At 33.9% G+C, this 14,195-nt stretch overlaps 1 protein-coding gene across 1 annotated transcript; it reads right to left on the reverse strand.

Moving 5' to 3' along the window:
- Positions 1-2,702: 2,702 nt before the first annotated feature.
- On the reverse strand, positions 2,703-5,169 carry LOC141511515 (putative olfactory receptor 2W6). The gene is made up of 2 exons (XM_074220669.1): positions 5,093-5,169; positions 2,703-3,652 (listed from the first exon to the last, which is right to left on the reverse strand). Exon 2 carries the CDS (start codon positions 3,630-3,632, stop codon positions 2,703-2,705), a length of 930 nt encoding a protein of 309 aa, XP_074076770.1. The 5' UTR covers positions 3,633-3,652; positions 5,093-5,169.
- Between the last annotated feature and the right edge of the window lie 9,026 nt (positions 5,170-14,195).

A 14,195-nucleotide genomic window follows, 5' to 3' on the forward strand; every position in this document is an offset into this window, starting at 1 on the left:
CAGGAAATCTGAAGGAATCTATGGTATGACATAAAATTATTGCTCAGGATCAATCAAAGAGCATTAATTAAGTCAGTTTTGTACTTGAGTCATGAGGGGTGCAACTGGTGATAATGGAGAGAGTAGTTTGGCATCAAAAAGATGTTCATCTTTTATCTTGAGGAGTTAGTTGAAACCATGGAATTTGCTAAAATCACAAGAACAGAACATTGGACCACTCCAACCAATAGTTAAATAAGAAGGATTTTATCCAGCAAAGGAGACTGATACAGAGGAACCATATAAGAAAAGGTATTACCATGAGAGAATAGCCGAAAAAATAATCTATGACATCAATGCACTGTCAAGATGGATAGAACAATCAAAAACTTTAAAGATTTCACTCTTATTGTTTGGGAAATTTCTTAGGCTTAATTCTTATCCATTATTGCTGATAATTATATGATGGCAATCAACTTTATTTATTAAAAATAATAAAATTACAAAGGATCTACTTGTGTTTTCTTCTAGTCTAGAACATTACTGTCTATTTTTTCAAACCTCCCTTCATATTCACAAATCACATTAAGTGAATCTCATTTTTGCATTGCTTTTTTATATTTTGCTTTTATTTCAGGGTCTATTATATATTAAGCATTTAAATGTCTGTTGAGTGATTGTAAAGTAGGGGGAAAGGATGCTTCAGGACTGAACCCTGGACCTGAAATGAAATAGAAAAAACAATAAAATGAAGTAACTAGTCACTAAGCATTTTTGGAAGAATCTCTGGTTGGACCAGTCTTGGCTTTCTATAGGCCAGTGTTTGAATGACAGCTGTGGTTTATGGTTGAATCCAGTTCTCTTGGATCTGATCACAATTTGATCTTAGTTAGACACTGGACTAGGCTTTGGAGATATAAACTACCCTTGTCCTCAAGGAATTTGCAATTGGAGCTGACAAATATGTCACATATTAGAATACACAAAATAGATGCAAGCTAATTGACAGAAGTATATTAGCAGGTAAAGGGAATCAAGAAAAAGTCTCTTTGAACTCTGAGGCATGAATTGAATTTTAGAAAAAGCTTTCAGATTCCTGATTTCAAGTCTTGCATCTGATAACTGCTATGTGACAACCCAAGTTAAATTACTTGAAAAATAATTGAAAAGGTTTTCCACCACTGATGAAGTCATAGATTCAGATCACCCTTCACCCCCCCAAAAAATTAACAAAGATGCCAAGTCATTAATATCATTACATTTGTCTTCCCTTGAGTTATTAGGACTACTGGAACATATATATTTACCTCCACAATGAAACATGGAGAGAGGATATTTTATAAAGAATCCCATTTCTTTTTGAGGGTTTTTCGTATGGAGAAGAAATAGTTCTGTTTGGCCTGGAATGAAAAACTTGGACCAGAGAGTGGTAGTTACAGTGAATTTAGTAATTTAAAAAAGCAACTGCTAATAAATAGAAATGTATAGGAATGAAATGAGCTCTCTTATGGATTATTGAGTTACTTGGGATATTCTTGTCATGACTATTGTAAAGGAAGTGTCTGCATCAGGCAGAAATTTAAATATGTAACTTCCATCAGTACTCAAGATTCTATGATTCTCTAGCCTGATGCCATCCCTTGGAGATTCACTGTCATGTGCATAAAGATGGGAAGGACATCTTCATTTTAGTAAGACAGTTGTACAACTTGTAGAGTGGAGAACAGTAGTTGGCACTGAGTTCAAGGTACATCCTGTTTAAAATCACTACTACCAAGGGACAGCTAGGTGGTACAGTGAATACAGCACTGACTCCAGAGTCAGTAAGTCCTTAGTTCAAATCCAGTCTCAGATACTTAATAATTACCTACCTGTGTGACCCTGGGCAAGTCACTTGACCCCCATTGCCTTGCCAAAAAAAATCACTACTACTAAAGGAAGCTGTAGAAGTTTTCTTTTCATTGGAAGGTTCACCTATAGACTTCATAGCTTCAGAACCATAGTTCAATGGTCTGGTATGATGGAAATATGTCCAATACATGAAAAACCACTGAAAAAGAATTTTTTAATTAAAACTTGAACCTTTAGACAGTTTGTCACATTCTATTTAATTAAATCATTTTGCAACAATCCGATGAAAAAATTTGTTATCATTGTTTTAGGTAAGAAAAAAACGGAGACATTTCAAATACCAAAGTCAAATAACCTAGAGGTTATCTCATAACCCCATTCTACCTCCAAGCTGGACATGCTTGTGAATCAAATAACACCTTGCTTATATAAAGTTACCTATGGAGTGAAATAGCATGGGAGATGGGATAAACTCTGGAAGGATGAGGGAGTTTCAGCATAAATCTTTGAGATGGATATTTTCCTCCTCAATATTTCTATTCCTCTCCCTGACCTTTCCACAAGGGTCTTAAAATACATTCCTTCAGAATACATCTAAAGGAATATAAACAAAGAGCAGAAGAAGGTGGTGATTCATGGCCATTGACAACTCCTCACAGTGCAGCAAATTGGAGTCTCCAAAAATAGTGTTTCCCCAGTAATCAGTTATTTCAGAACTAGTGAAATGAGAAATAACTTTCTAGAGTTCTGGGTCATTGTCATTGCCTTTAAAAATTTATATAATTCATTTGTTCTTGAACTTTCATTTATATATCTAAAGACAGAGTTAAAGTTTGAATTTGGAAAACATCCCCAAACTCAATTAGCCCTTGTCAGTAGCTCTTCCCTAGTATCTTCTTCACAGCATTTTTCACATCCTTGTTCCTCAGAGTATATATGAGGGGATTGGCACTAGGTGTGACAATTGTATAGAAAAGGGTTAGGAATTTGCCCTGGTCCTGGGAATAAGTGTTGGCTGGTTGGAGGTACATGTAGATAATAGTCCCATAGAAGAGTGAGACCACAATGAGATGAGAACTGCAGGTGTTAAAAGCCTTTCTCCGCCCAGCAGCTGACTTGATCCTTAGCACTGTTTTAACAATATTTCCATAGGAGATGAGGATGAGAATAAGTGGGGCTAGAATAATAAAAATAGCCAATGCAAATGCCAAAACCTCAAGGTCTATAGTGTTTACACAAGCCATGCCAATTAATGCTGGCATTTCACAGAGAAAATGATCTACCCTCCGGCGCCCACAACGGTTGAGCATAAGAGTCTGGGGCACCATGATAAGTGCATTGCCAAAGCCACTTAACCATGCCACTGAGGCCAGCTGTCCACAAAGTCTTGGATGCATAATGACAGTGTAGTGCAATGGTTTGCATACTGCAGCATAGCGGTCAATAGACATAACAGCCAAAAGGACACATTCTACCCCACCTAGGGCCAGGACAAAGTAGAGCTGAATGGCACAACCTAGGTAGGTGATGCTTTTATCAGGACCCCAGAGATTGTAGAGCATCTGTGGGATGGAACCTGTTGTGAAGCACATGTCAAGGAAGGAAAGGTTGACTAAAAAAAAGTACATTGGGGTATGGAGTCGTGAATCTAGGACAGACAGGAAGATGATAGATGTGTTTCCAAGGATGGTCAAGAGGTAGAAGAATAGGACAACCACGAAAAGAATCATCTCCAATTGAGGTCGGTCTGAGAATCCCACCAGGAAAAATCCTTCTAAAAAGCTGTTGTTGCTTCTTTCCATAGTCCGTGGCAAAACATCACCTGTTGGGGAAGACAAATATTTCTGAAGGTAATGAAAAAGACAGGGTAGGTCCATCCCCAGAAGGCAAAGGGCATTTACTCAATAGCTCTAAGCAGGACAGAATAAACTATTTTAATATGGAAATTTGATAGTCAATTATAACTCATTGTCCTAGATCTCTTTCCAGGTTCCCCAATGCACAACAATGAATGTACACACTTGTTAATTGAAAGATCTTCCGTAACCCCCGTTACTGATGAAAATCATCAGATTATCCCACTTCCCTCTTGAATTTTCTATAAATATATGTTGTCTGTGAATTAGAAAAGTAAGCTTCATTGCACAGTTCTTCTGATCTAGACACATCATTAATCTAATGCTCTTGGCTGCTCTCAAATAAATAGTAGTAGAGGCTTTGATCATTTTGCACAGATCATCAGAACATTTCCTGGTATGGGATAGAATAGGAACCCAATTAACTTCTGGGTAACTCAGGGCTCAAAAGTCCATACAACTATTGTATGGTAAATATCGAACTTAAATCAAATATTCTTAGCCTTAAGTCTGGCCCTCTAAGTCATTATTTGGGCAATTCAGTTAATTTAATATATATATCACAGAGAAATTATTGACTTATGTTGATTGAATTTCCTCAATAAGGAATTCCTTATTGCAGAGAAATCACAGGTCTATCCCCAACCCTGTTCCTACTAAGAGTACACTTATCTGTATTTGAACATGCAGATTCCGTTGCAGGTCATAAGAATCTTATTCAGTTTCTAATCTAAAGACTAGAACTCTAGTAAGCAAACATTTAACACTTTATAGTTTACAAAGCACTTTGTTAAAACAAACCAAAACCTCAATTAATAAGCTTGGAAAAAAGTATTATAATTTTTGTCTGTATATGTATATATATATATATATATATATATATATATATATATATATGACTAAAGACATTAAATGAACTGATACTGTCACAAAATTACAGAATCTCAGAGTTAGACAAGATTGCAAAAGCCTTCTCACATCTGAAATAAATTTTTTTTATAAAATATCTGAAAAACATATACATACAACTCCTTCTTTAGGCTTACTATCAACTTGTATGAATATCTCTAGAATCTAGAAAGGTGTACGGGCTATTGTTTTCTGGGAATATAACCTCCTAGTCTAGTATAATTGGATAGAGTGATTCCAGAGGAGCTGGAATATGAAGTTGAAGAGATCTAACTTTCACATTTTATAAATGAATACATGGAGAGACAGGGAAGTTGTTATCACCCAAAAGTATTAATGATGAGACAAGATTTTGATTTTTTTGTCTTATTTCTCCTTAATTAATGTTCTTTTTACACATCTCATATTGAAGGAGTAGCTAGATGGCACAGTAGACAGCACCAGCTGAAGTCAGAAGGAGCTGAGCTCAAATTCAGTCACAGATACTTGACACTTACCAGCTGTGTGACCTTGGGCTTAACTCTGATTGCCTCACATCTGGGCCCATCTCCAGTTGTCCTGAGCCATATCTGGCCACTGGACCCAGAAGGATCTAGAGGTAAAAACAAGGTTGGTGATTTAGTATAGCATCCCCCTCACTCAAATCCAATCCATATGCATGTCATGGCATTGCCTCCCTGATGTCATGATCTTCTTTGAGAACAATGGACAAACCTCATCATCATCGTATCATATTGACAGAAGATACCTAGTATTTACCCTAAATACCCTCTAGTAGCAGAGTACATGTGACCTTTCTCTTTATAGAAAAATCTATTCTATTTTGATGTGGTTCTAAGTATTCAGAAATATCCTTTATATCAAACCTAAATTCACTTGTTTGTATTGCCAAACAGATTAAGTATGATCTCTTTATATAATGACTTTCCAAATACTTTGTGACAGTAACCACATTCACCATAAATATATATTTTCTTCTGTGCATATGTGAGAACATTCATCATTCCAGTTTATCCCTAATAGACCATTTTACCCACAACTGTACTAAAGTATTGTGTCTAGAACTGAACACACTATTCTATATTGAGAGTGATAAACAGTACGTTTACCTACCTTGTCCTGGACTCTATGATGATCTTAGTGTTCCATGACAGTAAGCATCTTCCATTCTCAATTATTTTTTTCTGCTTCTAAAAGAGGCATTTTCTGGTCTACTAAGTAGCTAATTCTTTCCCTCTTATACTTCATTCAATCTCTTCAATATTTATTGTGTATTTACTAGTTTATGTGTGTTCAGTCATCCCCATTAGAAATAAGCTTATTTGAGGATGGGGAGTGTCTTTTTTTGTGTTTTGTAACCTTAGTTTTCATTGATTGATGTAGCAGAACAACACATTTTTTTTTGAATTTCACTAAAATCCATAGAACTTTTCCTTCAGATAAACTATTGACTAATTATATTATTCATTCTTATAGTAAAAACTGAGTTTTGGAAACTATCATTTTAGACTGGAAGCTAACACTTATCATTGTTAGAGTTCATTATATTATTTTTGACTTTGAGGTTCTACTAGATCATTTAAAAATCATGATTCTGTCATTCAAATGTGTTGGTTTTATGGCTCCTAGTTTTTTTTTTGTTTCTTCCACAAATTTGCCATATGTATCAGTTATGCTTTTGCCAGATGATTCATAAAAATAATAAGATATGTTGCTTACTGCCTAAGAGACATTGAATCTCCCCTAGGTCTCAATATCCCCAATTTTAAAATAATCTCAAGGTCTTTGAGTAGCAATGTTGAGTGTAGACATTTTTTCAATATGACATCAAATAAGTTTGGATATGGTCATTCTACCAAATATGGATGAGCTAACCCTACAATAATCTAAAATACATAGCTATATTTTTCCCACAAAAATAGCCAATGAGATTTTAACAAATTTTTGCCAATATCTACATTAAATATATAGAATTCTTCTGATCTTGTCTATTGAACAAGTAAAAAAAATGAAAAATAATAATTGATAAATAATGAATAAAATAATAAAAATAGGTACATATTCCATAGTCTACCATAATTTCCTAGCCATAATTTGATAATTCATCATATATTATTTTCTAGGAATCAAATTTAAGGTTATTTTTTCTTTTTGAAAAATTTTGAAAAATAAACTTTCTGCTACTTTCTGTTCTTTTTTTCACGTTCTTTCAAAGATCACTAATGATGATCTTAGCACAGTGCCTGAAACAGGTGATATTTAATAAATACTTGTTGGAATGACATTAGACAGTTTTTTAAGAGAGTTACAACTTGATTTCCTCTTCCTAGACTTAAAATATTAATTCTGCTAACTGAATATGTAAACCTGAAGTAGTTTAAATTATCTGACTTGAATACCTCAGTCATAACTGATAATCATGAGTAGGTTTTTGAAGTTCTCTTAAACTTCATAACTACTCTCCCTACTATCCAATGGTTTTATGAATAAAAATCTTTTAATTTTAGAGTTATACAATAATTACTTTACAAAAAATTCAATAGTAATAAATATTTTAAATCTATCTTGTAGCACTGAAATAATTTCCTACTTTTTAAAATTTAAGGATATTCTATTCCTCATCTTTTGCAACTTGTGCCCCAAGATGTTCTCTCTTTTTTAGTCTAATCTCTACTCATTGCTCACTAATTATTTCCGTCTGCATAATTCTGTCCTAACATTTTTTCATCATCTAATAAAATGAACTATGAGCTAGAATGGTTTTGATACTCTATAGATTTAAGACAGCAGAGTAACAAGTCCTAGGAGGGAGGCAGAAATGGACAGCTTTGTTGCTCTGAGATCATCTATTTCAAAAGCTTAATGAGGCTTAATGGGAACTTAAATTTTATAGAAATTGGTTTTGTCCAAGACTCTGCACTATCCTGAGCAGAATTAAGAAGTTCATATTTTATACACATAGCTTCTAAGACCTTGTAATATAATACTCTCTCAAGATTCAAAATCTTATGACCCTGAGAGGTCATCCTTCTCCTAAGCAGAGCTCTATCATAAAGAAAACAATTATGATTACTATCCCTCTAGGGATAAGAGTTCTAAATTCTCCTAAGGCCAGGATGTATCCTAAGAAAGAAATTTTGTTTCTCATGATAGTCAAGGGATGAGGAGAGACCACAGAATGTTTTGCTTTCTGATTATTTATTCTATGTTGAATAAATTCTTTACATTATTACATTATTATAAACATTGTACTCTCAAAATATGAATCTCTTCCCTGGTTTGACTGATCTAATGTTATTTCACTTTGGGTAAAAATAGGGGTCAATACAGTCTTTAGAAAAATGAAGACTCAGTTTGATTTTACTATCCACAGTAGACCAATATTATATGTTATGCTCTAAAGATATAGTAATTTCTTATAGTTGTTTTGGAAGTATTAGACATATTTGAAAATTCATTTATTACAATTTCAACTCACCGAAACTGACCACAGATTCACATATCAAAAGTCCTGACTTTTTCCATTCTTGTGACAACACTTGAGAGTCTTTAAGATATGATTAAAGTAGACTCAAAAAGAATAGACTGATAATCATGATAATTGTGCTGAGATTGGAGAAGGTGAAGATGAAGAGCAAGTTGGGTGAATCAGGGCTCCTTCAGGCTCAAAAATGAGGACAGTGAGATTGAGAGAACCTTGACTTTACCACCTAGAGACCATAATTATGGCAGTCACCTCTTTCAAGAAAGAGAACTCTCCAAGAGCAAGAGGTACAAGCTTCCAAAAAGAGCTTCTTATGGACTCTTGTAGCAAAGTAAACTGGCACACTTTCAAAACTAATACTCACTCCCCCCCCACAAAAAAAAAGACTAAGATTCTTCTCTAGAATTCCCTTAACTCATTATCACTAATGAGTCTTTGGGGAATGTAGAAACCCTGTACAATGTTATAAATAGTTGCAATAATTTTGGAAAGAAATTGGAATTATGTGAGAAATGTGGTTAAAATGTTTGCATTATTGACATCCACCAGTTCCACTGGTAGACTTTTCTAGCAATAAAGTCAGAAAGTCCAACATTTGCACTAAAATATTCATAGCAACATTTTTAGCATCAAATACCTGACTCTTCATGTATGCTTGTGAACTTGAGAAAAGCTGAACAAATTGTACTATGGTAATATAATAAAATTATTTATACTGTAAAAATGAAGAGGAGAAAATTAGAAGAAATGCTTATAAATGGATTACTTCAATAACTTTCAACCCATTTTCTCTGACTCAAATCTCACCACACATTCTCCACTTAACTGTCAAAGTAATTTTTCTAAAGATAGGTCTGTCGATATCACCCTTCTGCTCTGTGAGCTGCAATGGCTCCTTATTAGCTTCCAGGATCTTATATAAACTTTTATTTAAGAAACTTTTAGAGATCATCATTGTTTGTTCCTTTCATACTTTTTTGTACACTCAGCTATCCAGATGTACAAGACTTCTTGCTGCACCTTGCTCATGACACTTCATTTTTCTCCTTTGTATTTTTATACTATCTGTTCCCCCATGCCTGCAATGTTGTATTCCCTCATATCTGCCCCGAATTTTCATTGGATTCCTTTAAGATTCAAATCAAGTACCAGTCCAGGAAACTCAATTGCTATTGTCACTCTAAAGCAATCTTATATACTCTGTCATCTAGTTTTATAACGTTATGCAGTTGACCCTCAACATTCACCTATGCATTCCCTCAAACATTCATGGGATTTTCTTAGTACTTTCGGGTTAGCAAGTACATAATTTGTAGCTATGTACTGTAGAGAAAAAAAAATGAAAGTTGGGATATACAAGTTGCTGTGAGCAGCTGGCATCCTGCTAGTTTTGGTTCATCCTATCATTGTAAAGTATTTCCCAAAGCAATCATTCCTTATTTTAATTGCTTGCCATTGAAAGTCCAGCTTTGTGCTGCAGTTAGAACCCCAAGTGCAAGCCCTTAGTGAGAAAATAATGTTAGTATTGGTGTTAAATAGTAGTGTTGGATAAACTTTATGATGGAGTCACTGTCTCTTCATATTTTATATTAACTAATTGATATTGGTGATAACTAATTAATTATTAGTTAACTTTGTAAAAGAAGGAAAGTGTTATGGTTCTGTAGATTTCATATTTATAAAAATGAATTTAGTCTGAAATCAATATTTCTATTGAAATTTTAACTCAAAAGTTCACAGAATTCTTAGCTAATTACTTGAGGAAAAGTTTTTTGATTGTTAACCAATTTTATTTTTGTGTATTATATACAGAAAAGTGGGTTACTTTATTTAGAATGGTTACTTAATTTAGAAAATTGAATGTTATAAAAAAAGTTTTATTATACAGAATTGTAATCAGAAAAGTGAGTTTTCAGCAATCTCTAGTGAAAGATTGTAGTTTTTCATCATCACAGAAACGTACCCCACTATTTTCCATAGGTACATTGAATGATCATTTACAGTTTTTTTCAAATTTTGAGTCATTTTCTAGGAATGCTACTCAATGTATCTATTTAATTCACATCTTGCCCCTTCCCCAGTTGAATATAAGCTACATGTAGGCAGGGATTATTTTTTTCTTTCTTGGTATTTCATCTACTTTTTATTTTTTTGCTGTTTTAAAATTTATTTTTTATTAAAGATATTATTTGAGTTTTACAATTTTCCCCCCAATCTTGCTTCCCTCCCCTGCCATGGAAAGCACTCTGTCAGTCTTTACTTTGTTTCCATGTTGTACCTTTATCCAAATTGGGTGTGATGAGAGAGAAATCACATACTTAAAGAAGAGAAGTCTAAGAGGTAACAAGATCAGACAATAAGATATCTGTTTTTTTCTAAATTAAAGGGAATAGTCCTTGAACTTTGTTCAAACTCCACAGCTCGTTATCTGGATACAGATGGCACTCTCCTTTGCAGACAGCCCAAAATTGTTCCTGATTGTTGCACTGATGGAATGAGCGAGTCCTTCAAGGTTGAACATCACCCCCATGTTGTTGTTAGGGTGTACAGTGTTCTTCTGGTTCTGCTCATCTCACTCAGCATCAGTTCATGCAAATCCCTCCAGGTTTCCCTGAAATCCCATCCCTCATGGTTTCTAATAGAACAATAGTGTTCCATGACATACATATACCACAGTTTGCTAAGCCATTCCCCAATTGAAGGACATTTACTTGATTTCCAATTCTTTGTCACCACAAACAGGGCTGCTATAAATATTTTTGTACAAGTGATGTTTTTACCCTTTTTCATCATCTCTTCAGGGTATAGACCTAGTAGTGGTATTGATGGGTCAAAGGCTATGCACATTTTTGTTGCCCTTTGGGCATAGTTCCAAATAGCTCTCCAGAAGGGTTGGATGAGTTCACAGCTCCACCAACAGTGTAATAGTGTTCCAGATTTCCCACAACCCTTCCAACAATGATCATTATCCTTCCTGGTCATATTGCCCAATCTGAGAGGTGTGAGGTGGTACCTCAGAGAAGTTTTAATTTGCATTTCTCTAATAATTAAGGGCTTAGAGCATTTTTTCATATGGCTATGGATTGCTTTGATCTCCTCATCTGTAAATTGCCTTTGCATTTCCTTTGACCATTTGTCAATTGGGGAATGGCTTTTTGTTTTAAAAATATGACTCAGTTCTCTGTATATTTTAGAAAAGAGTCCTTTGTCAGAATCATTAGTTGTAAAGATTGTTTCCCAATTTACTACATTTCTTTTGATCTTGGTTACATTGGTTTTATCTGTGCAAAAGCTTTTTAATTTAATGTAATCAAAATCATCTAATTGGTTTTTGGTGATGTTCTCCAACTCTTCCATAGTCATAAACTGCTCCCCTTTCCATAGATCTGACAGGTAGACTAGTCCTTGATCTTCTAATTTGCTTATAGTATTGCTTTTTTATGTCTATGTCCTGTAATCATTTGGATCTTATCTTGGTAAAGGGTGTGAGGTGTTGGTGTAATCTAAGTTTCTTCCATACTAACTTCTAATTATCCCAGCAATTTTTATCAAAGAGGGAGTTTTTATCCCAATGGCTAGACTCTTTGGGTTTATCAAACAGCAGATTACTATAATCATCTCCTGCTTTTACACCTAGTCTATTCCACTGGCCCACCACTCTATTTCTTAGCCAATACCAAACAGTTTTGATGACTGATGCTTTATAATATAATTTTAGATCAGGTAGAGCTAAACCACCTTCTTTTGCACTTTTTTTCATTAAGCTCCTGGCAATTCTTGCCTTTTTATTTCTCCATATGAATTTACTTACAATTTTTTCTAACTCATTAAAGTAATTTTTTGGAATTTTGATTGGTAGGGCACTAAACAGATAGTTTAGTTTAGGTAGAATTGTTATTTTTATTATATTAGCTCTACGTATCCATGAGCAGTTGATATTTGCCCAGTTATTAAATCTGATTTAATTTGTGTGAGAAGTGTTTTATAATTGCTTTCAAAAAGATTCTGAGTCTGTCTTGGCAAATAGACTCCCAAACATTTTATATTGTCTGAGGTTACTTTGAATGGGATTTCTCTTTCTATCTCTTCCTGCTGTATCTTGCTAGAAATATATAGAAAAGTTGAGGATTTATGAGGGTTTATTTTATAACCTGCAACTTTGCTAAAATTCCTAGTTGTTTCCAGTAGTTTTTTGGATGATTTCTTGGGATTCTCTAGGTAGACCATCATGTCATCTGCAAAGAGTGAGAGTTTTGTCTCTTCCTTCCCAATTCTAATTCCTTCAATTTCTTTTTCTTCTCTAATTGCTAATGCTAACATTTCTAATACAATATTGAATAGTAGTGGTGATAATGGGCACAGTTGTTTCACCCTTGATCTTATTTGGAATGCCTCTAGCCTCTCCCCATTGAATAGAATGCTTGTTGATGGTTTCAAATAGATACTGCTAATTATTTTAAGGAACAGTTCATTTATTCCTACACTCTCTAGTGTTTTTAATAGGAATGGATGCTGTATTTTGTCAAAAGCTTTTTCAGCATCTATTGATATGATCATATGATTTCTGATAGGTTTGTTGTTGATATAATTGAGTATACTAACAGTTTTCCTGATATTGAACCAACCCTGCATTCCTGGAATAAATCCTACTTGATCATAATGTATTATCCTAGTGATGACTTGTTGTAATCATTTTGCTAAGATTTTACTTAGGATTTTTGCATCTATATTCATCAGGGAAATAGGTCTACCATTTCTTTCTCTGTTTTAAATTTTCCTGGTTTAGGTAACAGTACCATATTGGTTTCATAGAAAGAGTTAGGCAGAGTTCCATCTTTCCCTATTTTTCCAAAGAGTTTATATAGGATTGGAACCAATTGTTCCTTAAATGTTTGGTAGAATCCACTTGTGAATCCATCAGGCCCTGGAGATTTTTTTTAGGGAGTTCAATAATGGCTTGTTGAATTTCTTTTTCTGAGATAGGGTTGTTTAGGTATTTAATCTCTTCTTCATTTAACCTGGGCAACTTATATTTTTGTAAATATTGTTCCATTTCACTTAGATTATCAAATTTGTTGGTATAGAGTTGGGCAAAATGATTTCGAATTATTACTTTAATTTCCTCCTCATTGATGGTGAGTTCACCTTTTTCATTTATGATACTAGAAATTTGTTTTTCTTCTTTCTTTTTTTTAAATCAAATTGACCAGAGGTTTATCAATTTTATTGGTTTTTTCATAATACCAACTTTTGATTTTATTTATTAATTCAATAGGTTTTTTTGCTCTCAATTATATTAATCTCTCCTTTAATTTTTAGAATTTCTAATTTGGTATTTAATTGGGGATTTGTGATTTGTTCTTTCTCTAATTTTTTTAGTTGTATGTTTAGTTCATTGATTTCCTCTTTCTCCAATTTGTTCATGTAAGCATTTAGAGCTATAATATATCCCCTGAGAGTGGCTTTGAATGAATCCCATAGGTTTTGGTATGTTGTTTCATTATGATCATTATCTAGGATAAAATGGTTAATTCTTTCTATAATTTGTTTTTTGGTCCACTCATTTTTTAAAATGAGGTTATTCAGTTTCCAATTTGTTCTGGGTCTATATCTCCTTGACCCAGTATTGCATATGATTTTTATTGCATTGTGATCTGAGAAAGATATATTCGCTATTTCTGCCTTCCTGCAGTTGATCATTAGGTTTTTATACCCTAGTACATGGTCAATTTTTGTATAAGTTCCATGTACTGCAGAGAAAAAGGTATATTCTTTTCTATCCTCATTCAGTTTCCTCCATAAGTCTACCACATGTAATTGTTCTCACAATCTATTTACCTCCTTAACTTCTTTCTTGTTTTTTTATGATTCGATTTCTCTAGATCTGATAGTGGGAGGTTGAGGTCTCCCACTAGTAGAGTTTTGCTGTCTATGTCTTCCTGTAGTTCTTTCAGCTTCTCCTCTAAGAATTTGGGTGCTGTCCCACTGGGTGCATATATATACAATATTGAAGTGACTTTATTGTCTTTGGTACCTTTTAGGAGGATAAAGTTTCCTTCCTTATCTCTTTTAACACTATCTATTTTTGCTGCTGCTTTGTCTGAGATAAGGATTGA

The sequence above is a fragment of the Macrotis lagotis genome, chromosome 2 (genome assembly GCF_037893015.1).
Source record: "Macrotis lagotis isolate mMagLag1 chromosome 2, bilby.v1.9.chrom.fasta, whole genome shotgun sequence".
NCBI classification, from domain to species: domain Eukaryota; kingdom Metazoa; phylum Chordata; class Mammalia; order Peramelemorphia; family Peramelidae; genus Macrotis; species Macrotis lagotis.

Bases quoted from the DNA above. Each gene is read 5' to 3' on its own strand.
- LOC141511515 (XM_074220669.1), bottom strand. From the start codon at position 3,632: ATGGAAAGAAGCAACAACAGCTTTTTAGAAGGATTTTTCCTGGTGGGA.